Source organism: Silene latifolia, chromosome 4 (assembly GCF_048544455.1).
Source record: "Silene latifolia isolate original U9 population chromosome 4, ASM4854445v1, whole genome shotgun sequence".
NCBI lineage: Eukaryota > Viridiplantae > Streptophyta > Magnoliopsida > Caryophyllales > Caryophyllaceae > Silene > Silene latifolia.
In genome coordinates this window covers 18,263,817-18,288,585 of record NC_133529.1, presented here as the reverse complement: position 1 = coordinate 18,288,585, position 24,769 = coordinate 18,263,817, and the positions used below count along the sequence as shown (strand labels likewise).

At 35.8% G+C, this 24,769-nt stretch overlaps 4 protein-coding genes across 5 annotated transcripts; 1 reads left to right on the top strand and 3 right to left on the bottom strand.

Annotated features, from left to right (window-relative positions):
- Positions 1-529: 529 nt before the first annotated feature.
- LOC141653145 (anthranilate phosphoribosyltransferase, chloroplastic-like) lies at positions 530-5,444 on the bottom strand. 2 transcript variants are annotated; one of them, XM_074460811.1, is made up of 10 exons: positions 5,112-5,444; positions 4,856-4,999; positions 3,437-3,598; positions 3,180-3,263; positions 2,453-2,641; positions 2,276-2,366; positions 2,125-2,184; positions 1,888-2,006; positions 1,497-1,631; positions 530-795 (listed from the first exon to the last, which is right to left on the bottom strand). In XM_074460811.1, exons 1-10 carry the CDS (start codon positions 5,307-5,309, stop codon positions 763-765), a joined length of 1,215 nt encoding a protein of 404 aa, XP_074316912.1. In that variant the 5' UTR covers positions 5,310-5,444; the 3' UTR covers positions 530-762. The 2 variants fall into 2 exon arrangements, with proteins under 2 accessions (XP_074316912.1, XP_074316913.1); XM_074460812.1 differs by having other exon boundaries at positions 3,437-4,658; positions 4,716-4,999; positions 5,112-5,383.
- Positions 5,445-9,275: 3,831 nt separating this feature from the next.
- LOC141651179 (zeatin O-xylosyltransferase-like) lies at positions 9,276-10,686 on the bottom strand. Its single transcript, XM_074458901.1, has 2 exons — positions 10,180-10,686; positions 9,276-10,082 (listed from the first exon to the last, which is right to left on the bottom strand). Exons 1-2 carry the CDS (start codon positions 10,387-10,389, stop codon positions 9,276-9,278), a joined length of 1,017 nt encoding a protein of 338 aa, XP_074315002.1. The 5' UTR covers positions 10,390-10,686.
- Positions 10,687-11,702: 1,016 nt separating this feature from the next.
- LOC141651178 (zeatin O-xylosyltransferase-like) lies at positions 11,703-12,610 on the bottom strand. Its single transcript, XM_074458900.1, has 2 exons — positions 12,581-12,610; positions 11,703-12,401 (listed from the first exon to the last, which is right to left on the bottom strand). Exons 1-2 carry the CDS (start codon positions 12,608-12,610, stop codon positions 11,703-11,705), a joined length of 729 nt encoding a protein of 242 aa, XP_074315001.1.
- A 4,781-nt stretch (positions 12,611-17,391) lies between these two features.
- Positions 17,392-20,842, top strand: LOC141651177 (uncharacterized). Its single transcript, XM_074458899.1, has 6 exons — positions 17,392-17,476; positions 17,852-18,181; positions 18,820-19,068; positions 19,419-19,577; positions 19,710-20,072; positions 20,730-20,842. The coding sequence occupies exons 1-6, from the start codon at positions 17,392-17,394 to the stop codon at positions 20,840-20,842; spliced, it is 1,299 nt and encodes a 432-aa protein (XP_074315000.1).
- The last annotated feature ends 3,927 nt before the right edge of the window (positions 20,843-24,769 follow it).

Here is a 24,769-nt window from a genome sequence, read left to right as displayed (position 1 = left end):
GAAGAATTGGTAATACAAACTTGGAAGTTTGTGTAGAAAAAGTGATAATCCACAAAACCGGTTATAGCCTCGCACCCTTGCTTCGGAAAACTGCTTCTACCTCTCCAAACCCCTACCCTAACAAGTAGGAAGAGGGATCGGGAGAATCTTTGTGGATGAAAGGCGGTGAGATGAGCGAGAGCAAGAGTGTGACTCGTGGCCTTGCTAAAATAATCTGAATGAAACTTTAATTTATTTGTAATCATTTTCTAAATTAGATATAAATTAATAGCAAATCATCTTGTAATCATTTTCTTGAGTGAAGCCGTTTCATAAGTTTAGTTCAATTTTTTAAGTAATTCACAAATCACAAATCACAACTTGAACTTGATATGATATGGAGGGGCTGCAGAGCGGGGTAATCCACAATACTCGCACATCTATATCAAAGTTCAAATTCTAGTGTTTTTGTGCCGTAATGTAATTATTCACCGTGTTAAATACAGTCCTTTGTGAAATAAAAGATTTGGCAACACCTTGACAAATACAGTATGAAATTGATTTCTGTAACAATTAAGCTGTAGTGTACATTTTGTACATTTGTATCAAAATCCTCTTCCGAATTCTGGACTCTTACATAGATCCGGGAAGTTAAGATGATGATAGTTTTGTTTCAAAAAAAAAATGTTGATAGTTGAAAATTACACAATAAGATGGACACAAGCATCCCCAACTTGTATGGGTTATTGAGTTTTTGAGTCCTGATGGCTGATTCTATCGCGATCAACGTGCATACAGAGTAGCTGCCTTCGCCTTCTGTGATCACAAAACAAAACAAAATTTAGCCTAAAGATGTTAAACGGTAGGGGCGATTCTAAGATTCGAGATTCAGGGAGCTGAAATAATATCGAAGAAAAACATTAGACAAATATTGTACTCCCTCCATTTCTTTATATATGACGTTTTGCATTTACGATGTAAGCCTTTAACTTTAATATTTACAAAAATATATTTGTTCAAAAAAATATAAAAATGGTACCAATAAATTCCTTACGAAAAACTCTTTCATATGAGTATACATATCATAATATTTAGTCTTATATTTTAAGAGATATTGAAGAGAGAAGGGAGTGTCTCGAAATGTGAGAAAGTCATATATAAAAAACAGAGGGAGTAGTATTTCTTTATTTAGGGTGTGATTTGGATTGCTGAGAGTAGGATTCCGGACAATTGGAAATTGGAATCCTCTCCATTTATTCCTCTCAATGCTCTAGATTCTGTTTAGAGACAATCTAACAGTCATTTGAATGATGAGGTTGAGAATCGATAATTAAATATTGTTCTATTCGAGAAAATGGAAGGAAATGGAGAGGATCCATACTCGATTTTTGGAGGGGATAAAGGCATAAAGCAATAGCTATTGTCTACCCTCGAGTGTGAAGGATGGTTTTACCTTGGTAATAGGGAAACAAAAAAAATTAGTTCAAGGTGTAAAAGTTAGACAAGGTTATGCTCACATTAGATATCTCTTTCCAGGACTCCAACGTCCTCGAAGCAACACCAGATTGTTGAGTTTCCCGAGCAAGGTCGATCCCTTCTCTTAGGCTACCAACCAGGCCACAGACCAAGAGTGCGGCAGCAGCATTTAAGATCTGATTTATAAGATAATATTAGCATCAGTCAAAACGAACAAAACTCGTTTTCAGAATTGAAAGACCCCAGACACAAAGCAAGCGATTATAAAAAAAGATCCCAACCGATTCAAGGTGTCTCATAGCATATGATTTATTTCCAAAGCATACGAGAATAGACTAAAAATTTCAATTCTTTTACATTAACTGATGGTACCCGATTCCACAAACTTCCTGGGAGAACTATAGAAGTGACAATTAAAGTTAAAAAACTCACAAAAGCGTCTGCTATGGGTCCTCTCTCTCCTGCCAATACACGTTTCAATACCTCCGCATTATACTCTGGTCCACCTCCTCGCAGATCTTTCACGGTGCAACGAGGGATGCCAAACTCCACTGTTCAATTAATACATGACATGATTAAAAGATTTGCTTTATCCGTTTTCAAACTTTAATACATTAAAGCCGATAACGAAAAGAAATGAGATGAAGACAAAAAATGAATAGTTCTCACAAGGATCAAAAGGGAACTTCTCTATCTTATCTGGAGTCACATCAAGAATTATTCCTGGTCCTGCATTTTCAAATTCGGATGATAAGGCTTACCTGAAATTGCACGGTTCAAAAATTACCGTTTACAATTAATATGTCAAAAGAGAATTTACCCATAGGGCTCATCTCATCTAATCCTTCGGAGTGCACAACCAATGCCCTTTTCATTCCAAATTTTTGTAGGGCCTTTGCCATTTTGGGTACCTACCATGAACATATAGGTAGCAAAATAAGACAACAAGGATACTATCATAGCACAACAGAATCAATACATATCCACGAAAACTTACAATACTTTCGGTATAGACACCAACAACTGCATAAGGTACTCGAGCAGGATTCAGCATTGGGCCTAAGATGTTGAAAACCGTTTTCACGCCCAACTGCTTCCTTATTGGTCTTACAATCTTCATTGCAGGATGGTAAATTGGAGACATCATGAAACCAATCCCTGCGTCTCTGACACAACTTCTTATTCCCTGATAGTTAAGACAAAAAGATAAACAACCACTTTCACCCCAAATACTCAACCTCATACCATACAGGAGTTCACAGTTTGGTGCAGGAAGTACAATAATATGCCAATTACAGATTTCAGCCGAAATATCAGTTAAGATAATCACATCTACATCTTAACACCCCCACCCAGGATACATTAAAGAAACCCCGACCAATCATCCTAATGCGCGAAAAATAATAGGACAGAGATATTGTTATTTAGCGCAAAAACTGGACAAATGTACAAAAATTCCCAAATGTGCACGGACCCCCAATCCTTTTGGATGGATCTAGCGGAGATAATATGGACCCCTTCAATTTAGAAGTTCTCACAATGTAAGTGACAGGGAGGGGAAGGGTCCAGTAATGTTCATAAAATAATTGCCTAAAAACTAACAACATACTCCAAAGTTTATCATCGCATTAATCACTAAATCAATGTCAACAGTAAAGGAGCTCCATTAAGCAGTTAATTCCAAATAAGAACAAGCATATATAAATGAAAACCCAAAGACAGACCTCTGGCTCCAAATCAATGGCAATTCCTAGTTCTTCCAACACATCCGCACTGCCACAAGCTGAAGAGCTTGATCTGCTTCCTTGCTGCAAAACACATTCCGTCATTAGATAAAACTTACAGAATTCGTATGGTAGCTTCACTTTTTTTTAATCGCCATCTTATAGTGAAATTTTCTACATTCAACTTCTAAGACACCCTCCAAGAGTTCCAACTTCCAACTACAATATGACCAAACATCCTCTTAGAAAACACCAACCTTGGCTACTTTTGCACCACAAGCGGCAGTCAATATAGATGCCCCGGTTGAGATATTGACAGTATTTGCACCATCACCTCCAGTGCCAACTATGTCAACAGCATTGTCCAAACCCTCCACACTCTTACAGTGGCCCATCATTGAATTTGCCAGTCCAACAATCTGTTGACCCACATAGCACATAACAAATGTCAACCACAAATTCATATTTATATTCCTTAATGATTAGAGTTACTTTAAAATACCGTGAAAAAATAGGCTTCCAACGACAAGTCCACAAGACGCAAGCCCAAGTTTTTGAGTTATAAACTAGTGTTTCCAAAAAACGATAATCTCAAAAAGTTGTAAATCATTTAAATTTTACAGGTTCGGTCAAACTACAGCGAGGTCATGACTCATGAGTACACTCCAGAATACATTTTTATGCCCTTTTCCTTTACCCTTTATGAGAATAAATTATATTCTACGATGTCATTGTAATTGCACATTTGATATTATATACTCCTATCAAATATATTATAAATCATATTATGACAATAAGTGTTGAATTTATTTCATTATATATCAATGATACATTTTCTTTAAATACACATTTCACCTAATTTATTTGTAGTTCGAGTTGGCTTAGGCCTAAAACCGATCCTAAATTTGAGGGTATTTTAGGTCCAAGCCATGGTTCACGAGTGAAGATTTACGGGTTCATGATCAGGTCAAATTGTATCTAATTGTAAAGGCCCAATCCAATCTAATCCAATCGAATCCAAAAATCACAATCTCTCCTATTGTGGAAGCCAATCCTATCTAAAGTAGCATAATCTCTCCAAATATGGAGGTTGTAGATAATGTATTAATGTCCATCAGCATTTCCAAGATAATTAGACGTTTTTTTTTCTAAAAAAGTTCCTCAATTCTTACCTACACTAGTAAGACCAAAACAAAAATTAAACAACCGCGTATGCATCATGAATACGCAAACTTTTTCCTGGCTTACAAATATATATACTTCCTCCATTAGTCTATTCTACTGAATTAGCCCCATTCATCAACTTCTTGTCGGATGAAAATCGGGAAACGGAGCGAATTCAATAAAATGAATTGAGTAACAATGAGAAATAAATAACCACTCTTTTTTTAGTACTCGGGATAATACGGTAAGACCAACCCAAATACGTATACTCGGGATATTAAATGCTTAAATACAACAGCTGTATTTAACATTACCCTGAATTGTTTCGTCTCAGTAATGACATTTTACATGGCATCAAATTTTTATGACAACAAGAAATAATAGCAATAGCAACAAGAATAATAATAATAATGAATCGTTTTTTCTAACATATGCCCTAACACGGTAAATTTAACATGCGCCCGGCATTAGGACACATGTGAGAAAAACCGATAATGAATTGGGTGACTTACTTCTTCATAAGTTTCGCCTTTGGCACGCAATAACACAAGAAAAGCACTAATAAGCGCTTCATTTGGCTCATTCAAAAGAAAATCCAACGAATTTACTGCTTCTCTTTCAGTCAAATCTTTCTTCTCAATCAATTTCTCAATTAACTGCATCAAAAAACAAAATTGACATTTACCCACATAAATTAATATATTAATCAATCAATAAATTAAATATTCTAATTTAATTTTCAAAAAAATCAAGAAAACATGAATTAACCTGAGTGAAGGAGGAGGAGTTAGTTGAAGAAGAAGAGGATGATTGAGCAAAAAGTTTAGGACAATTACTAAACGGTGTCGTTTGGGCATTTTTGGGGAAAATTAAGTGATTATTGATTGGGAAATTTAATGATTTTGTGGGTGAATTTGAGAGGGGAGATAATTTAATGGAAGAAATGTTGCAATGTAACAGAGCCATTTAATTTGTATTTTATATTTTATTTAATTTAATTTCTAAGGATTTAATTTGTTCTTTTTGTTTCAAGTGTTGGGTGAAGAGTGAGTAGGTGGAAATTTGAGAAGAGAGTGAATGAAAATGTGAGACACTAATCCTAACGAATTTAAAGGGGAACATAATATGATAAAACGGGTCAAACGGATTGGCTTCAGGTTGCCTTAATTCGGGTTTGTAAGATTTTGAGTTAGATTGGGTTGGGTCAAGTTATTACGGATTAATTAATTAATTTATTTTCAACTTATATAGGGATAATGAACATTTTGTAAGAATAATTATTCATGTGGGGTCAGGTCAATTAAAACCTACGGAGTATTATTCATCATTATTCATTGTAATGAGGTCGGATTTGTGTGATTTTCGATACTGATGTTATATTAGAATATCATTTTCAACATAAGTTTTATAAATTAGTTAACATTGACTTAAAAGATTTTATTATGATAATGACGTAGATATTATTGGGGAGAATATTAGTGATATACTAAGATCTTATTATCTATATTAATACAAAAGACAATACTCAATTCTCAGCGCGCCACGTCATTAATGCAATTTTTTTTTTTTTTTTTGAAAATTCATGTTATGGTGGGGCCGTGAGTGTCTGAATGTATTTATTTGTTGATTTCCGTCTTTTCAAACATGCGATAAATTAAAATCTTACACAAATTCTATGAAATAATATTATGAAAAATTTTTATGAATTAATATTATGAAATAATTTTATACATTCCGTGTAAATAAAATTAATAACATATACGCAGATTGAATTACAAATGCGAGTAAATAAAATTGAATTACATAATGTTTAAAACAAAATTACATAATAATAAAATTACATAATTTCAAGAAGGAATTATATTTATATACGGGATCGAACATAAAACGGAAATGAATTACATACATAATTTTTTAAAACTACATGGTACAATAATTTTTGTTAAAAAAATAAATCTTGACGAAGTAATTACTTGGAGTATAAAATATTCATGTATTTTGGTTAATATTATTGTACTATGCAACAACATCCCAACATAATTTTTTAAAAGTACATGACACAAAAAAATTTGTTTAAAAAAAATCAATTATGACGGAGTATTTACTTGGAATATAAAACTCGGCAACTTAACTATCAGCCGCACACACCGAAAATGGTAGGTGACAATGATAGGCAACCGAGTTAATTTAGTCTTCAACTAGAATTTAAAGCAAATTTTAATTTTTTTTTAACTGTAAAAAAATAAATAAATTTTAATTTAATTTACAAGTGATTAAATTTTTTTTAATAAAATTTTTATAATAAATAATTCGCAATTGTTGTAATAAATATTTTTTTAATAATAACAACACGATAAGTTAACAGTCGAATTTTTTTAAAATATGTTCTTTTTAGAAAAAAATAATCCTCTCAGATCTGTATAGAAAGTCGTTCCTCACCGAGGATTTATGTACTTGGAGCAAAAATTCTGGCAATTTTACTATCAGTCTCGCACTCCGAATTCGGAAGATGACAATGATAGGCTACCGAGTAATTTCTACTTCTACAAGTACGAATGATAGGCAACGTTAATATCATCATGATAAATTATGTAGATCGTAGATTTAAACTAACTAGATAAGTACAATAGAAATGCAAAAACAAATATACATCCAAAAACATTAATACTGGCCTAAATACATACCCGTGCAATTTTGCACGGGTTTAAAACTAGTGTGAGTTTAAACTTTTATCTTCTACCCCACATCTTAATCATTAATCTTTGATTAAAATATTCATAATAAATAGTTCATTTGGTCTATTTATTATTATTATTATTATTATTATTATTATTATTATTTTAATTAAAAGTAAATAAATAATTGAGACAGATAGGATAATAGATTAGTTAAACAAATGATTGAATTGAGGACGGAAGTAATTGTGTATTTTTTAAGAAAGTCAATGTTAGATGGCTTTTGAAATGTTTATATTTATGATCTGTTATAGGTATGTTTGTGATCTTATGCTTCTTTAAGAAATGAATGTTTGGAGTTGGGCGGATTCCTTGAATCATATTTTTTTGATTTTAGAAAAGAAATTTAGGTTGATTTTCATCTTTTTGGGTGATTGAAGAAAATGATTTTATAACCAAACAATGAAATTATCCTCCTTTCTTACTTTTCTTTTTTCCCGACTTTAGGATAAGGTGGAATCGATTATAGAATAAAAACAACTTATTATCCAATCTTGTAGTTATTGGGGTTGTCAAGAGAAATTTTATGTTCGAATCACCATAACATATACTCCCTCCTAATCTCCTATTCACAATAAAATTCCTTATTTTATTTTTTTTCGTCTATTCACAATAAGTTTTCTATTTTCTTTGTAAGTAAGTGTTTGTATGGTTCAATTAATTGTATGGTGGGATAGTGTATTTGTGTGGTCGAAATTTAATTATATGGTGGGATAATGTATTTCCTTAATTTTTGTGTCAAAATAAAAGGAAAAGTTTATTGTGAATATAAGAGAGTATTTTACACTTAACTAATCTAAACACGTTTATTGTGCTTATGACCGTTATGTATCTCATAATTTTAATTAAATAGTGCATGATAAGTACCCCAAAAAGGCTAGAAACTTGTAGCATACTTTTCAATATGGATAATTCTCCATTTTTTTCTCTCAATTTCATCTCACAAAACATGACTATAATATAGTATAGTATTTCAATCCCATTTATTTACCTTTTTATTTTCAAGTAAATCTACAACCATCCGATCGAGTTCAGATTTAATCTGAACCGTTAAAAAGTATTGTACACCCATTTCTTTTTGAGAAATGGAGGAAATTCTTAGTTTCTTACTCTATACTTTCTATGTACTTCTCAAAAGAATAATAAATTATGCTCGGATTTATTTTAAATTTATCCTAAACAAGACTTATTTTTTACCAATAATAATTCGTGGTTTTATAAAAATTTGGAAAATTTGCAAAATAATTAGAGGAAACGTGATTATGAAGATGCATGATACGAAACAATGTTAATAATTCATACAAAGTGGGCTGTGGGCGTAGTTTAATTGATCATACAACGTCATTTCAACGACTCATATGATATCAGTCTAAAACTCTCATTAGGTGGGCTAGTGACGACTAAGTACTAACCATCAAAATATATTAAATTCATGTAGAAATGGTCAATTTTGCCTCATTGTGTATATATGCAAGTATGCAACATCACAAATCCTCATTTAAGACAAATAATTATCCATTTTAAGTTTAAAATGAGTTAAATATATATCAAATCACATGATAAGCTGTATAGGAAATAATATTTTTTACGATGAGAACCTTGTAATGAGCGCAAATAATATTAGAATTTTTCGATTCATTTCAAATAATATCTCATTTGACTGAGACGAGTTAATTAATAATTACGTAACAAATTCACAATAAAGTAGGTTTATTAATTGTATTTTGGATTATCAAATTCGTCCCAAAAATGGCCTTGACGCCACTGAAAAATGTGAGTTGGTAGAGCCTAAAGAAGCAAAACTATTGCGTATTTGCTCTGTCTTCATAATAACGTGCACTAGTTAAACAGTCGTGCATATGTTTTAAACATTTTTAATGCTCATTGTTATTTGTTAATTAGTAGTCAAAATTGACACTTAACCATGCATGCAAACTAGAAAGGTATTCAATGATGTGAAAAATAAAAAATAAGGATAATAAAATACAGTATATATTGACCACTTTTTTTTTCTTATTTTGTGGGCTAATTTAACTTGACTTTATGCACTTTTGATCAAGAGCAGAACACAATAAAAGCGGACTATTTACTAGCTACTTTTGATCAATAGGGTGAGAAATTATATCTTGATAGATAGCCGGTTTGAGAAGACGATAAGATGTTAAGTGCTCTTCCCTTGCATCCCTGTTAAATGTACTCAAAAATCAAAATCATAATCAACGAATTCAACAATTATTGAATTAGTAATTAAGTACTCCAATAAAAACTGGAACTCTGCAAAACGTGACATTACAGAACCTATACAAGATCTAGTCCTCACGCTCCTGAGTCCTGTGACATGAGCGATGAAAGAAATGATATCCAGCTGAGACGCGCCACCTTGAGCCATAGAGTCACGGAGCCTTTGACCGATGTCTTTAGCTCTTTTTCTCACTCCCTCGCCTTCCTGAGAACCCATCAGCTTCTTCACCACATTCTCGATAATGTCTGAGGTTATAGTCTGCTCTCGAGTCTCCCAAAAATCATCCCTAATAAGGTAACCAACCTTAAGCACTTTGGTCACCAGAACCGAGTTCAAGGGCTGGTCGGAATGCATAGGGTAAGCAATGACAGGAACACCCATGGTCATGCTTTCAGTCAAGGAACCCCATCCACAATGGGTCATGAACCCTCCAACTAAAAGGTGACCTAGAATCTCAACCTGTGGGACCCATTCTCCACTGATTACCATGCCCCTGTCTCCGACTCTCTCGAAAAACCCATCTGGTAGAAGCTTCTTTACTTCAACTTCTTGTTGACTATCTCCATCAATGAAGATATCCCCTTTATCAGCTTGTCTGATCACCCATACAAATTTATGGCCGCTTCTCTCTAACCCTGTTGCTAATTCTTGGATTTGCTCCTCCGAGAGTGATAATGTTGTTCCGAATGAGATGAAAATCACTGAATCTTTCTCTTGGTCATCTAGCCAGGTTAAGCATCCATGTCTAGCATGTGTGCGCACCTACATTGCAAATCAAATTCAGCTTCGTTATAAGCCGTAAAATACACTGTATACACTAGTTTAGTCACAATACAGTTTCGTACGACAATTTGTGTACCTTATCTGGCAAATGTGAATCTGCTGCAACAGTAGTAGAAGCATTCTGATCAGATTTAGAGTGACTTGGCACAAACTTGTTGCTGATAGTAGGGCCAACTGCAAAATGCTTCTTCAAAGGATACAATTTTTCGAGTAATCCAACGTAAGTGCCTTCAACCGCCCTGCTCCCATTGTATATAGTCCCGGCATCAATTTGAGAGTTAAGCATCCACTGCTTAATAATGAAGGCGCGGAAGTCAGGGGAGATGCGGGTGTCCGCTACAGAAATAAGAAAACTTGGGAGAACATCAGGAGGGTCTAGTATAAATGGCTTCTCTGGATATATCTGTCAATAATGAGGAGATGAATCATGTTTGAAACCGGTTCCTAAATCATAGGCCAGGGCGACTGATTCCTACCGGTTCCTAAATCATGTTTGAAACCGATTCCCACCTAGATCCGTCAGCTGAATTTACTTGACATTTGATTATTACGTAGTACAACATTTACGACGGACCGGGTATCTTCCATCTATTTACCATCAATGTGGGGACAAGGGTTTGCACTAGACCGAATAACGGGTCAATTGGATCGGGTTCGGATCGGGCCAGTTAGGGTTATTTCGGGTTTCTCGGATGTTTGGTTAGTTCGGGTCGGGTAAGGGCATTTTGGGTCAATGACTAAGAGAAAAAAGGCATTTCAAGTCTTTTCGGGTCAAAAGATATGTTTTTTCGCTTCATTTTTGGGTTGGGTGATTTCGAATCGGGTCATTTCAGGTCGGGTCTGTTATGGGTCCATAAAAGCTTGGGTCATTTTTAGGTCGGGTCGGGTCAATTCGGGTTTCGAGTGTCATTCGGGTACGGAAGTTGGGTCAATTTCGGATCTTGAGTTAGTCTTTTCCGATCGGGTCAATCAGGTCGGGTTGATTTTGCCAGGTCTAATTTGCCCCCTAACAAATTAACTATCAAGATTATGGACACAAGTCATACGAACACAGATTCACAGGACAATTGCCATTTGATTAACACCGTAACATAGTCCACATTACTACGCACATAAATATTACTCGGTCCGTCTCAATCATTAAGAAGAGATTAATAAAAACTACGTACCCTCAACGAGTTAACAAAAATAGAGAAGGTGGAAACAGTTTCAGCATTGGAAACACTCGTGACGTCCTCCACAACCGACGCCATTAGAGCATCATGGATTACCACCACTTTGTCATACTTTGGCAGAAAGACTACGGAGAAGGCCAGAAACAGGGGTGCGAAGGTGATGGACAGTTCGGAACAAGTCGGCAAGGTGGTCACAAGAAGGCATTGGAAATTCCCGGAAAATCAGACCATCATGGACGTTATCATTAGTAGTAAGGTCCGGGCGACGGAGCTTGATTCGGTTAATATGTTGAGTAGACGAAACATAATGAACCGGGATATTATTATTATTATTATTAGAGTAAATTATCAATTACACCCACGTCAAATGCACATTTTTACATTTACTCCCACGTCAAATTTTTTTTTTTAATTTACACCCAAGTTAATAGCTCAGGTTAGAAATTGCACCCAATATCGGAACACCCATGGTCATGCTTTCAGTCAAGGAACCCCATCCACAATGGGTCATGAACCCTCCAACTGAAAGGTGACCTAGAATCTCAAGCTGTGGCACCCATTCTCCGCTGACTACCATGCCCCTGTCTCCGACTCTCTCGAAAAAACCTTCTGGTAGAAGCTTCTTTACTTCAACTGCCTCTTGATTATCTCCATCAATGAAGATATCCCCTTTATCAGCTTGTCTGATCACCCACATAAACGTATGGCCGCTTTTCTCTAATCCGGTTGCTAATTCGTGCATTACTGTCTCAGGGAGTGATACCGTTGTTCCAAATGAGACGAAAATCACCGAATCTTTCTCTTGGTTATCTAGCCACGTTATGCATTCATGTCTAGCATTCTGATCAGATTTCGAGTGACTTGGAACAAACTTGTTGCTAATAGTAGGGCCAACTGCAAAATGCTTCTTCAAAGGATACATTTTTTCGAGTAATCCTACGTAAGTGCCTTCAACCGCTCTGCTCCCATTGTATATAATCCCGACATCAATTTGTAAGCTCAGCGTCCACTCTTTAGCAATGAAGGCGCCGCAATCAGAGGGGATGTTTGTGTCTGCTACGGAAGGAAGATAACTTGGGAGAACATCAGGAGGGTCTAGTATAAATGGCTTCTCTGGATATATCTGTCAATAATGTGGAGATGAATCATGTTTGAAACCGGTTCCTAAATCATGTTTGAAAACGATTCCTAACTCATAGGCCAGGCCGACTGATTCCTACCGGTTCCTAAATCATGTTTGAAACCGATTCCCACCTAGATCCGTCAGCTGAATTTACTTGACATTTGATTATTACGTAGTACAACATTTACGACGGACCGGTTATCTTCCATCTATTTACCATCAATGTGGGACAAGGGTTTGCACTAGACCGGATAACGGGTCAATTGGACCGGGATTGGATCGGGCCAGTTAGGGTTATTTCGGGTTTCTCGGATGTTCGGGTTAGTTCGGGTCGGGTAAGGGCATTTTGGGTCAATGACTAAGAGAAAAAAGGCATTTCAAGTCTTTTCGGGTCAAAAGATATGTTTTTTCGCTTCATTTTTGGGCTGGGTGATTTCGGATCGGGTCTATTATGGGTCCATGAAAGCTTGGGTCTTTTTCGGGCCGGGTCGGGGCAATTCGGGCTTCGGATGTCATTCGGGTACGGAAGTTGGGTCAATTTCAGATCTTGGGTTAGCCTTTTCCAATCGGGTCGGGTTGATTTTGCAAGGTCTATTACTTTGCCCCCTAACATATTAACTAGAGTACTATCAAGATTATGGACACAAGTCATACGAACACAAATTCACAGAACAATTGCCATTTGATTAACACCGTAACATAGGCCCTGTTCTTTTGGACTGAAATTGTCTGAACTGAACTTAATCGAGTTGAACTAAACTGAACTGAACTTTTAATGGAACTGAACTGAACTGAACTGATCTGATCTGAACTTAACTGAACTGAACTGAAATAAAAATAAAAAGATAATAGTAAATAAATACAATAAATATAAATAAAATAATAAATATAATAGTAATATAATAAATATTAAAAATAAATTTTAATATAATAATAACAATAGTAAATAAATTAATATAATAATAATGATAACAATAAGAATATAAAATAAGAATAATAATATTAATGTTGAAATAAACTAATCTGAACTGAACTGAACTGAATGGAGCTGAATGGAGCTGAGCTGAACTGAACTGAACTTATTAGAACTAAAATTAAGTCCAAAAGAACAGGGCCGTAGTCCACATTACTACGCACATAAATATTGGCCAAACTACCAAATTGGTAAAAAAAAGTGGAGGGTTGTTGTCAAATTGGTAAAAAAAAGTTTTACATATGACAAATTGGTAAAAAAAATAATGGAATGTGACAAATTGGCCAAAAAAGTTTCACTTTAACAAATACTCTGCCTCTATCATTGCAACTAGATTTGACAAAACTACCCTTATTGGATTAGTAAACTAAAAAAACATTATCCGAGACTCGTCATTAGCAACAATGATCCGAAACTTAAAATTAAAACACTTGACCAAAATTTGATCTAACGTTGTTAAACAAGTTTTTATCTTGAATAATTCAACCAAAAAAATGATTAGATTTATAATGATTCATATCCATAAATGGATAAAAATTACTCGTAAACATTAATTTTTAATATTTCACCTCAGATAGATATATAAATTAATGAAATATTAAATAAGAAAAATAATCCAATTTTCATTTCCGAGCCTAGTAGAACTTAGTTTCGAACCAACGGTCTTCGGATCGCATGCGGATTTTCTTAGGATGATAGGACGCCCAAACCCCGAAAAAAGTCGAGTTGGTTCGAGTTTACCTTGTAAGTAGACCTGGAAAAACCGACCTGGCCCGATTAACTCGACTCGAAAAGGCCGATCCGAGATCCAAAAATTTACCAGAACTACAACTCCAAATTTAACTCAAAACCCGACTGACCTGACACGACCCAAACTTTGTTGACTATCTAGGATCTTACCTTACCCGACCCGAAATGACCAAATTCGAAACCCCGACACTGAAGAAACCCAATTTGATTAAGATTGTGTTGATGATGCCTTAAGACAAATTAATCTCATCAATCAATACTATATATTAATTCCAGAAACCAAGGGACTTTCATGCAATTAAAGAAAGTTATACACATTAATTATACTATATAGTTTTAAATCGCTAGCGCCGTGTGATGGACCTGAACAAGGGACTTCAATGCAAATATTATATAGGTTTGGTTAAAAATATAAATTTAGAAAATATTAGAATATGGCGAGTTTCCTTAAAATAAACGGGTCCCACTTATGGTACTAATTAGTATAAATATGTTAATTATTTAACATACATAAATATAATATATAAGTATATGTTATATTTTGGAAACTATTAAAAGGTAAGTAAATCAATTGATTTCCAAAAATATAACATTCCATAATTCATTAAATTTGTAATTTAATTAGTAAATAATAATGTTTGCTCTTAAATAATATTCTAATCTAATATTTCAGATTTATTTAAATATATAATAATCAACTATTATGATAGTAACCTTCCATATGAGTAGTAAATTAGTAAATAATAATGTTTGCTCTTAAATAATATTCTAATCTAATATTTCAGATTTATTTAAATATATAATAATCAACTATTATGATAGTAACCTTCCATATGAGTAGTAAAAGCAACAATAATATATAGCAATGAGAGTAGTGAAAGTCATACTAGCAACAGCGGGAATAGTAAAATTAACAATAATAAATGCGGGAGTAGTGAAAGAAAAAATAATGACGGCGGGAGAAGTGAAAGTAATAGTAGTCACAACACATATAATGAAAGTAACAGTAGGAACAACGGAAAGAGTATAAAAAATTAACTAACAATTCTATTTTAAGAAAATATTAATTTATTTAAATATACGAGCTTGACAAAACTAAAACTAACGGGTTAATCCTAAAAATAGCAGGAATAGTAAAACAAACAACAGTAACCGAAGAAGTAGTGAACGTAATAGTATCAACATGGGATGTAGTGAAAGTAATAATATTAACAACGGGAGAGGTGAACGTGTCTCATAATTTGTTGATTAATTTTACCTCTCATCATAATTTCAATATATAAATTGTAAATGTATACAACAACAACAACATTACCACAGTGCCTCAATGGCTCCCGCAAATTGTAGGGTAAGGGGGGGGTCGGATGTACGCAGCCTTACCCTTGTGTTAGCAACACAAAGAGGCTGTTTTCGAATGACCCAAGATGAAAATTGCGTCGAGAACTGCATCGAAGGACCGCCACTTTACAAAAGAAAGAAGCGCGGCCACTTTAGTGAGCCATTTTGATTTATTCCATTATAATCCATAACCAAAGAATAACGAGTATTTGGCTCCATTGAAAATATGGAAATTTAGAGAAATCATATTTCATATAAAATAAAATTTAAATGTTAAATAAAGGTAGCCCGGGCGTAGCCGGACACCAAACCTAGTTTGTTATTTAATTGCGTGCCTCTTAAGTTTAACCATGTAGCATGAAGCTCCAATTGTCAATTCAAGGTTATCAAGAATGTCATCATGAAGATCAAAGATGAAGATAGTCATTAGTGCTAATGTCATGTGTTGTAAGGTGATCGTTTAACACGAATTTACGTTTAGGTGCAAAAACAACAGTTTAGTCAACAGTTAATTAAGGCTCGTCTTTGAAAGAAATATTTCGAAAATATTTGAATCTTTGTTAAAGTGCTTTTAACTTTCACAAATGTTTTCTGGAAATTCTTTGAAGTCTTTTAAAGAATATAGAGCTTTCAATGACTTGCTAAGGAGTTTGCTTGCACAATAAGACACTTACTATAAATGGGTTGCTTGCTTTTACATTTATGGAAATGTTTATGGTTCCCATAAACACAACCATTTATGCTTGTTTCTTGTTGAAAAACCCAGCCTATTTTTGTATGTGTGCACAACCTGGTTTCTTGCAATCTTAGGCACCGATTTCTTGAGGAAGAATACTCGGTTTCTTGGAGAGCATTTCGGTTGGCTTTGCATGTTGCCCAAGCAAACTACTTACAATATTTTAATCACTTGTGCTTATGAGTGTAAGATATTTTAATGTAAAGTATACTACTTGAACATTATAAATAGCTTGCTTAATTCATTTTTACAAGTGTGCAACAAACGAGTTTTAAACTGAAAAAGACTTAAGCTTTCAATCGAGTAAATTAACTTTGCAAAACCGTTTTTCATTTCAAAATCTTTGAATCTTTTGCAAGTTTGTTTATTTATCTTTTGAGTCTTTTATTGAGTTTGTTGTTGCACCTAGTCGTTTTAATCGTGTTCAAGGATCCCGTGTTTTGTACTTAAACTTTATCTCATCCGTTCAATTGAGTGAACAACATTGAGATAAGTGGAGTCTTGTAACAACCGGGTAGAACCAAAATAAGTCTTAGGATAGAGTTATCCTTAAGCATGAAGTCTTCGAAGCGGAGTAGCTTTTGAGCATGAAGTCTTTTGGTGGAGTAGCCCAAAGCAAAAGTCTTATTGCGGAGTAGCTTTAAGCAAGGAGTCTTTCGGCGGAGTAGCCCAAAGCAAAAGTCTTGGAAGCGAAGTAGCTTTTAAGCATTAGCAACCGGAGTAGGTTGGGGAGTTGTTTTATTATTCGGGGTGGTCTTAGTTTGTATGAGTTTACTTCTGAGACGTTTAATGAAATAGCGCTGGACGTAGGTCGCGGAGTAGTGACCGAACCAGTTTTTAAAAACATCGTTAGTCGTGTCTATTTCGTTTTATTTCCGCTGCACACTCTACTCACGTCTTTATTTACAGAATCAACTGTTGAGTACACTGTAACTTCTGCTTGCTGAATCGTTGTTGAATACTTTTAACTCTCTAGTTCTAACTTCTAAGTATCGACTTCTCCTTTCATCTAAGCATTGTTTAAAGTGTTTAAGAGTTTTTTTAAAAGAAGCTTTCATTAAGCTTAAATTTTAAATAGACACCTAATTCACCCCCTCCCCCTCTTAGGTGCCCTCGTCCTCGACTCTTCAATTGGTATCAGAGCCTTGTGCTCTTGATAACTGGTTAACTACCAGTGAGTTGATCCTATAGTCATGGACGGGAAACATACTAAGTACCCTATCTTCAAAGGGGATAACTACTCCTGGTGGAAGCACCGTATGGAACACTACGTCAAAAGTACGAATTATGAGTGTTGAGTCATTATTCAAAAGGGTCCCCTTGCTATAACGGTTACTGACTCTGATGGGAAAAGTGCCGTGAAAAGCGAGGAAAGTTATGTCGAGGCTGACTATCGTAAAGTCGAGAAAAATTCTAAAGCCATGTCCATTCTTCAATATGGCATCGGTGAACAAGATATCAATCGCATCTCCGGATGTACCTCGGCTAAAGAGATTTGGGACACGTTAAATCTTGCTTATGAAGGAACGTCCCAAGTCAAGAAGCATCGTATTGACCTTCTCATGCAACAATATGAGATGTTCAATATGATGAAAGATGAGTCAATCAATTGTCTTTCTTCTCGCTTTTCTAGTATTGTTAATGAACTTAAAGGTCTAGGTAGAGAGTTTGATTCCGAGGATATAGTCCGAAAGATCCTTCGTAGCCTAAGTGATAAATGGCAACCAAAGGTGACGGCTATTGAGGAGGCTAAAGATCTGTCCAAATTGTCCCTCAATGAGCTAATGGGCTCACTCATGGCACACGAGTTAAGTCTCGCAAAGCGCTCGGGTGAAAGCTCCAAAGCTAGAGGTTTCGCTCTCAAATCAACCTTAAGTGATGAGGAAGATGATGGAGATGACGAGCAAGCTATGTACTCACGTAACATGGCGGATATGATCAAAAGTCACAATCCTAAGAAGTTCAACAATGCTAACAAAAAAAGTTTTCAAAAGAAGAGATCTTATTCCACGGTGGCTTGTTTCAAATGTGGTGAGAAAGGTCACCTTATCAAAGATTGCCCCAAGTGGAATGAGTTCAAATCTAGAGAAAAACGAGATTTTGCAAAGAAAGATTTTAAGCATAAAGTCATGTCTGCAATATGGGGTGTATCTGATTCCGATGAGGATGATGTCCTTGAGGAAGAATTAGATGCCAAAGTTTGTATGACAACTCGTCTTGATCTTGACGGACCCAAGTCTTCAAAGAAAGAATCCGCACTCTGTCTTATGGCGCACTCCGACGACTCCAGCGATGACTCCGACACCGAGGTAATGAATCTCAAGAACAAGGTGAGAACTCTTTCTAAGGATAAGCTTTGTTTGATGTTTGATGATGTACTTGACAAGAGTCTTGCTAAAAACGATAAACTCTATGACTTGCAAACTCAAATTGAGGAAATTGCTTTGAAGAAAATGTTGGTCTTAGAGAGTGTCTAGATGAGATAAAAGAAAGTAACATCATTCCATCACTCAGAAAAGAAATTAAAAAATTGAGGAAAGAAAACCTTGTTCTCACGAATATTGCTAGCTCGTCAAAATCAACTGTTGCCTCAATCGTTGTTTTTTACGATGTTGAAAAAGAAAACGAGTCTTTAATTATTCAAGTTGATATTTTGATTAAAGAACGAGACTCACTGCTAGATGACCTTACCTCGTGTCGACATGATAATAAGCAACTTGAAGAAATTGCTATGTTGCTTAGTGATGAATGTAGTCATGCTAAATCCGCTTTCGATAAAGTAGGCAAACTAAATCTTGACCATCTTGCTAAAATTGAAACATTGACCAAAGAGTTGCATGATGCTAAAGAGTTTTACAAGAAATGGGAAGGTAGCCAAAACATTTTAGACTCCCTCATAAATCGATCCCAAAATCAAGAGAAAGCTGGACTTGGTTTCCAAAGTAATGTGATTGATTAATCAGAACTTTTAAACCGGGAACCAAGCAAGACTGATTTTCGAAGGAGAAAATATGCGAGCCTTCCCGAGTATATTGTTTGCAACTTTTGTGGTCAGACTGGTCATGACTTTAATGGTTGTCCTAATCGACTAAACGACATAAATAAGAACATCAAGGTTGCTAAAAAGGAGTGGGTTCGCAAAGATTTGATTAACAATACAACTCACAAAAAGGATCCAAATTCGTTTGGATTCCTAAACTAACCTCTTGATTTCTTATAGGCATTAGTGAGAGGCAGACAAATTGGTACTTGGAAAGTGGATGTTCACGTCATATGACGGGAAGTAGAAACCAATTTCTCTCACTAGAAGCCTACAATGGTTGCACCGTGACGTTTGGTGACAATAAGAAAGGTGAAATTATTGCAATCGGGAAGGTTGGTAAGTCATCGTCACAATGTGTCGACAAAGTGTTGCTTGTCAAAGGTTTGAAGCATAATCTCCTTAGCATATCTCAAATGTGTGATAATGGTAATATCGATGAATTTTGTGCTAGTGAATGTCGTGTTTTAGATGGTAATACAAGGGAAGTTGTTCTAGAAGGAAAACGTGTTAAAGATGTTTACTTGACTAATCTTTTTGCATTGTCTAGTCGTACCATGTCTTGTATGAGTGCTTTGAAAAAGAACGACTCATGGCTTTGGCATAAGAGATTAGGTCACGTAAATGCTAGAACATTGAACACCCTTAAGCGACTTGACTTAGTCGATGGCATTCCTAATATGAAATTTGACTTTAATAGTTTGTGTGATGATTGTGCTAAGGGGAAGCAAGTAAGAAGCTCCTTTAAATCCAAAAAGTTCGTTAGTACATCTAAACCTCTTGAGTTACTTCATATTGATATATGTGGTCCAATGCGTGTTAGAAGTAAAGGAGGTAGTCGTTTCTTATGTGTGATTGTTGACGATTTCTCACGATTTGTTTGGCTTCTCTATTTGAGTTCTAAAGATGAAGTATTTGATGAATTTTTAATTTGGTTGAAAAAGGTCCAAAACAAGTTTGATAAAAAGCTCACATCTTTGAGATCCGACCATGGAACCGAATTTGAAAATTCCTCATTTATTACTTATTGTGATGAGCACGGTATTAGCCATAACTTTTCCGCGCGTGCTACACCTCAACAAAACGGGGTTGTAGAGCGTATGAACCGTACACTTGAAAACATGGCTAGGACTATGCTCATTAGTAGTAAGTTGCCAAAGAATTTTTGGGCCGAAGCCGTCAACACATCATGTCACATTTATAATCGTGTTATGATCCGAAAAATGCTTAACAAAACACCCTACGAGTTGCTTAAAGGAAGAAAGCCTAATTTATCCTATTTGAAATGCTTTGGAAGCAAATGTTTTGTTCACAACAATGGAAAGGATAATTTGGGTAAATTCGATGCTCGTAGTGATGAGGCCGTATTTGTCGGTTATTCGGATCGTAACAAGGCTTATAAAGTGTATAATAAACGAACCATGAAAATGGAAGAAAGTGTGCATGTCATATTTGATGAGTCTAGTCTTTTTCATTCTAATACACAGGAAGAGGATGATGAAGATGATGAGGACTATGAGCTTGGAATGATTCGACATGACATGGATGATGTACACGAGGAAAACGAACAAGAGGAGCAGAATCAACAGTCGGATCAACTGTGATCAAGAAACTGCCAAGAGACAGGGGAACAGAACCACTTGAACCACAAAATGAGGCTAGGACATCCAGGGGGAATGAGGGTACACTTGAACAAAATGAACAAACAAAACAAACCCTCAAACAAAAAATGAACCCGAACCAACGGTTGAGCGAACCGTTGAGTCGAACCCCAAGAAGCCTCACCATCCTTAATCGTACCAAAGAAGTGGAAACACCAAAAATCTCACCCCCTTTCTAACTTGACCAGTGACTTGAATTCGGGAAGGAAAACAAGATCATCCCTCAATGATTTCTTTGCATCTTATGCGTTCCTCTCACAAATTGAACCAACGAATATCACCATGGCACTTGAAGATTCGAGTTGGGTGATGGAAATGCAAGAGGAACTAAATCAATTCAGAAGGAATGAGGTATGGCATCTTGTCCCTAGACCTACTGGTTGTACCGTGATTGGTACCAAATGGGTCTTTCGCAATAAGCTAGATGATTCGGGCAATATCGTAAGGAATAAAGCTAGACTAGTGGTGCAAGGATTTAAACAACAAGAAGGCATTGATTATAATGAAACCTTCGCACCAGTAGCTAGGCTTGAAGCCATACGTATGCTCATAGCTTTTGCAGCTCACAAAGGCATCAAACTGTTTCAAATGGATGTTAAAACGGCTTTTCTAAATGGCTATTTAGAAGAAGAGGTCTTTGTGGAGCAACCACCGGGTTTTATGAACAATGAATTTCCAAACCATGTTTTTAAATTGGACAAGGCGCTTTATGGTTTAAAACAGGCTCCAAGAGCTTGGTATGATCGCTTGTCAAAATTTCTTTTGGAAAATTGATGAGTCATAATTATATACATATTTATGCCTCCCCTTAATTGCTTTTGATACGGTTTTCGTGCTAGTTTATATCATTTACATGCCTTTTATGTTAGAATGTTGATACTTCCGCCTTTTGATGTTTAATGCAGAAATGATGCATTTGAGGAGCAAAGTATTGAAATGGGCATCGTGGAGTGAGCATGAAGGGATACACGAAGCATGGCACGAGAATCCATAAGAATGAAGGAAGAGAAGTTAAGAAGAAAACACGAAGAAAAGAGCTTCTTATCATTAGTGCCTCCTGTGAAGAGCCATATCTCAAGTTCTACAACAGATTTTCAAGTGATTCCAATTGGAGGTTAAAGCTTATCTTCTTAGCTTTCCAACGCCGCATAAATCGCTTGTTTCTGACAAGTAACGAAGAAATGGCGGTCATTTGAAATTCAGTGCGCGAAGCAGGAAATTGGTGCCTCGATCGAGTCAACCTTGACTCGATCGAGGAACTTCATGCTCGATCGAGTCACTCTCGACTCGATCGAGGAACCAACCTAATCAACTAAATTTTGCAATGTCGAGAGTTGGGTGTTCTTGAACTTTGGTGCCTCGATCGAGTCACCATTGGCTCGATCGAGGAACCTTCCAGTTTTATAATTCCCGCAACTTTCCTTAAGTCGGTTATGTATTGCTATAAATACCAAAACTCGTACCCTAGGTTATTTTATGCTTTATTTTCAGTAGGTTTAATATAGCTACCTTAGAAAACTCTCTAAAATACTTAGTTTAGTTTATTTATTGTTCTTACTTCCGGATCTAGCTATTTACGGTATTGTTCTTAATCTTTCCTTTATTATTAATCATTTATTTCATTGTTCATCTTTTATGCTTGCAATCATGTTTCTTATTAATGTTATTGTTGTTCTTCTTTCTATTATGCGTAGCTAAATCTCTTATCTAGGGTGAAAGGGGATCTAGGTTGTTAGAAAAGGGATTATTATGAATTGATTGTTAAATTGCTCTTAATTGTCGTTTGATTATCGTACTACTTCTAATTAGTTAATTACTGATCAGAATTGATTAATTAGTCTTGCATAAACTAGGATTATCACCGACCGGGTTAAGACTAGTATAGGCCACGATAATTGAATAGAGATAATTTAATGATAAGCGATCATGTTAAATTAGATCTAAAAGAAATATTGAATCGACCGATCATATGACTTTCAACAATATACATTGCTCAATCAATAAATTAAATTCTACCCTTTGACGACGACCTAGTGAACCCGATCTCTAGACCTTTTAATATTATTGTTATTCATCTTTTATTTACTTGCAATTAGTCGATTAACATACAAACAATCAAACCCCCAAAATTGGTTACCTTAAGACGGAATTAAATATAAACAAACTAGATAATCACCGCCTCCCTGTGGATTCGACCCTGACTTACCGCTAGCTATTTTGTTAGTAGTAGTTTAGGATTTATTTTGATTAAGGCAAACGACTGAAAATAACCTTATCAAATTTGGCGCTGCAATTGGGGAGGCAACAATTGTTCTGTTTGTTTACTTTTTATTTTTGTCTTTTGTTTCAGGGAACTTCAGTTCCTTGAGACAGTTTTATCTTTTCTTGTTGTTTTCGTGTATGCCCAGGTCTAACAGGTTAGAGATCCTACCGTTTGATCCCGAGCCAGAAAAGACTTTTCGCTACAGACGAAAATTTCAAGGAGAAGTAAGTCAAGTGGAAGACTTGAGTACACTTGACTACGAGCGGTATACTTTCGCAGAAGACTCGTCCTTAGAAGAGGACACACTTATTTCTGTAGCTGTGACTTCTACAATACCAAAGATGCCTACATTAGCAAGTCACTCCGAACCCACGGTTGATTCTATTCCTAAAGGCTTCAAGCTTCCTACCGCTGATATGGGAACTTTTGAGATCAAGCCTTCTTACATAAGCTTGATAGAGAGGAATTTATTTGGAGGAAAATCAGGAGAGGACCCCGCAAAGCATATGGAGAAATTCGTTACTTATTGCTGTTCTATTCCTTTAACAGCTGGGGTGTCTCAAGATCAGGTCAAGCAAACTCTCTTCCCTTTCTCTTTGAGAGATGATGCAACTGAGTGGTTAAGGGACTTAGACATGGAGATCGACGCGATTACCAACAGGACTTCTCTAGCTCTTGCATTCTACAAAAGGTATTTTCCACCACAGAAGACTAATGCATTGAGAAGTCAGATTACAAGTTTTAAACAGGGTCCTACTGAGGATTTTAATGAAGCTTGGATACGGTTCAAAAGACTAGTGCGGTCCGTCCCTCACCATGGATTTCAGATTTGGTTCCTTTGAACCGCTTTACAACGGGTTGTATGATGATCATAGAGCTTTACTTGATTCTCGCTCAAGTGCTAATGGGAGATTCCAAGATAACACTAATGACAATAATGCTTGGAAGTTGATTGATCGATTCGATTGCTACTCACACAGCTGAGTATGGTAACCCCAGAGGAAGTAAGAGAGGAAGTGGCTCAGATAGTGCGGTCGCGGCACAGTTGGAGACTATATTGGCTCAAATAGCTGAATTGAAGACTACCCGATCCTTGGGTAAGCAAGATATGGTTCATATGGTTCAACAAGAAGTGTCCTGCGAGAGATGTGGTATAGATGGCCACACTGCGGCCAAATGTATGAGTACTATTGAGCAAGTTCAGGCCTTCCAATCTTTCAAGCAAGGTACACCATATTCTAATTTCTTTCAAGCTCCTCAACAAGGTACCTATATTATTCCTCCAAATCGTGGTAATCAGCCACAAGGAGGTTATCAAAGGCCAAATCAAGGAGGTTTTCAACAATTTCAACCTCCTCCTCAAGTTCCAAGTAATGAAGTATCGGAGTTAAAAGCTCTATTGCAACAAACTTTGATGATGCAGCAAAAGCAAACGGCTCAAATCTCCGAACTTATGGCTCATAATAAGATGTTGGATACTCAAGTTGCTCAAATTGCGGCTCAAAATCCATCAAAACAGTCCGGTCTTCCTCCTCAAGGTAAACAAGCTCATGAGCAAGTTAATGCAATTTTTTTAAGGAGCGATACTTCTTATAACAGTCCGGACA

Coding starts and splice junctions, on each gene's coding strand:
- LOC141651178 (XM_074458900.1), bottom strand. CDS start 12,610: ATGGAAGATAACCGGTCCGTCGTAAATGTT. Junction 12,402..12,580: donor ACCGGTCCGTCGTAAATGTT/GTACTACGTAAT, acceptor CATTATTGACAG/ATATATCCAGAGAAGCCATT.
- LOC141651177 (XM_074458899.1), top strand. CDS start 17,392: ATGGACGGGAAACATACTAAGTACCCTATCTTCAAAGGGGATAACTAC. Junction 17,477..17,851: donor TATGGAACACTACGTCAAAA/GTACGAATTATG, acceptor ATGAACTTAAAG/GTCTAGGTAGAGAGTTTGAT. Junction 20,073..20,729: donor GCGTGTTAGAAGTAAAGGAG/GTAGTCGTTTCT, acceptor ATACACAGGAAG/AGGATGATGAAGATGATGAG.
- LOC141653145 (XM_074460811.1), bottom strand. CDS start 5,309: ATGGCTCTGTTACATTGCAACATTTCTTCCATTAAATTATCTCCCCTC. Junction 3,599..4,855: donor AAGGCGAAACTTATGAAGAA/GTAAGTCACCCA, acceptor GTGGGTCAACAG/ATTGTTGGACTGGCAAATTC. Junction 2,642..3,179: donor CCATTGATTTGGAGCCAGAG/GTCTGTCTTTGG, acceptor CTTAACTATCAG/GGAATAAGAAGTTGTGTCAG.
- LOC141651179 (XM_074458901.1), bottom strand. CDS start 10,389: ATGCTTAACTCTCAAATTGATGCCGGGACTATATACAATGGGAGCAGG. Junction 10,083..10,179: donor ATTCACATTTGCCAGATAAG/GTACACAAATTG, acceptor TTTGCAATGTAG/GTGCGCACACATGCTAGACA.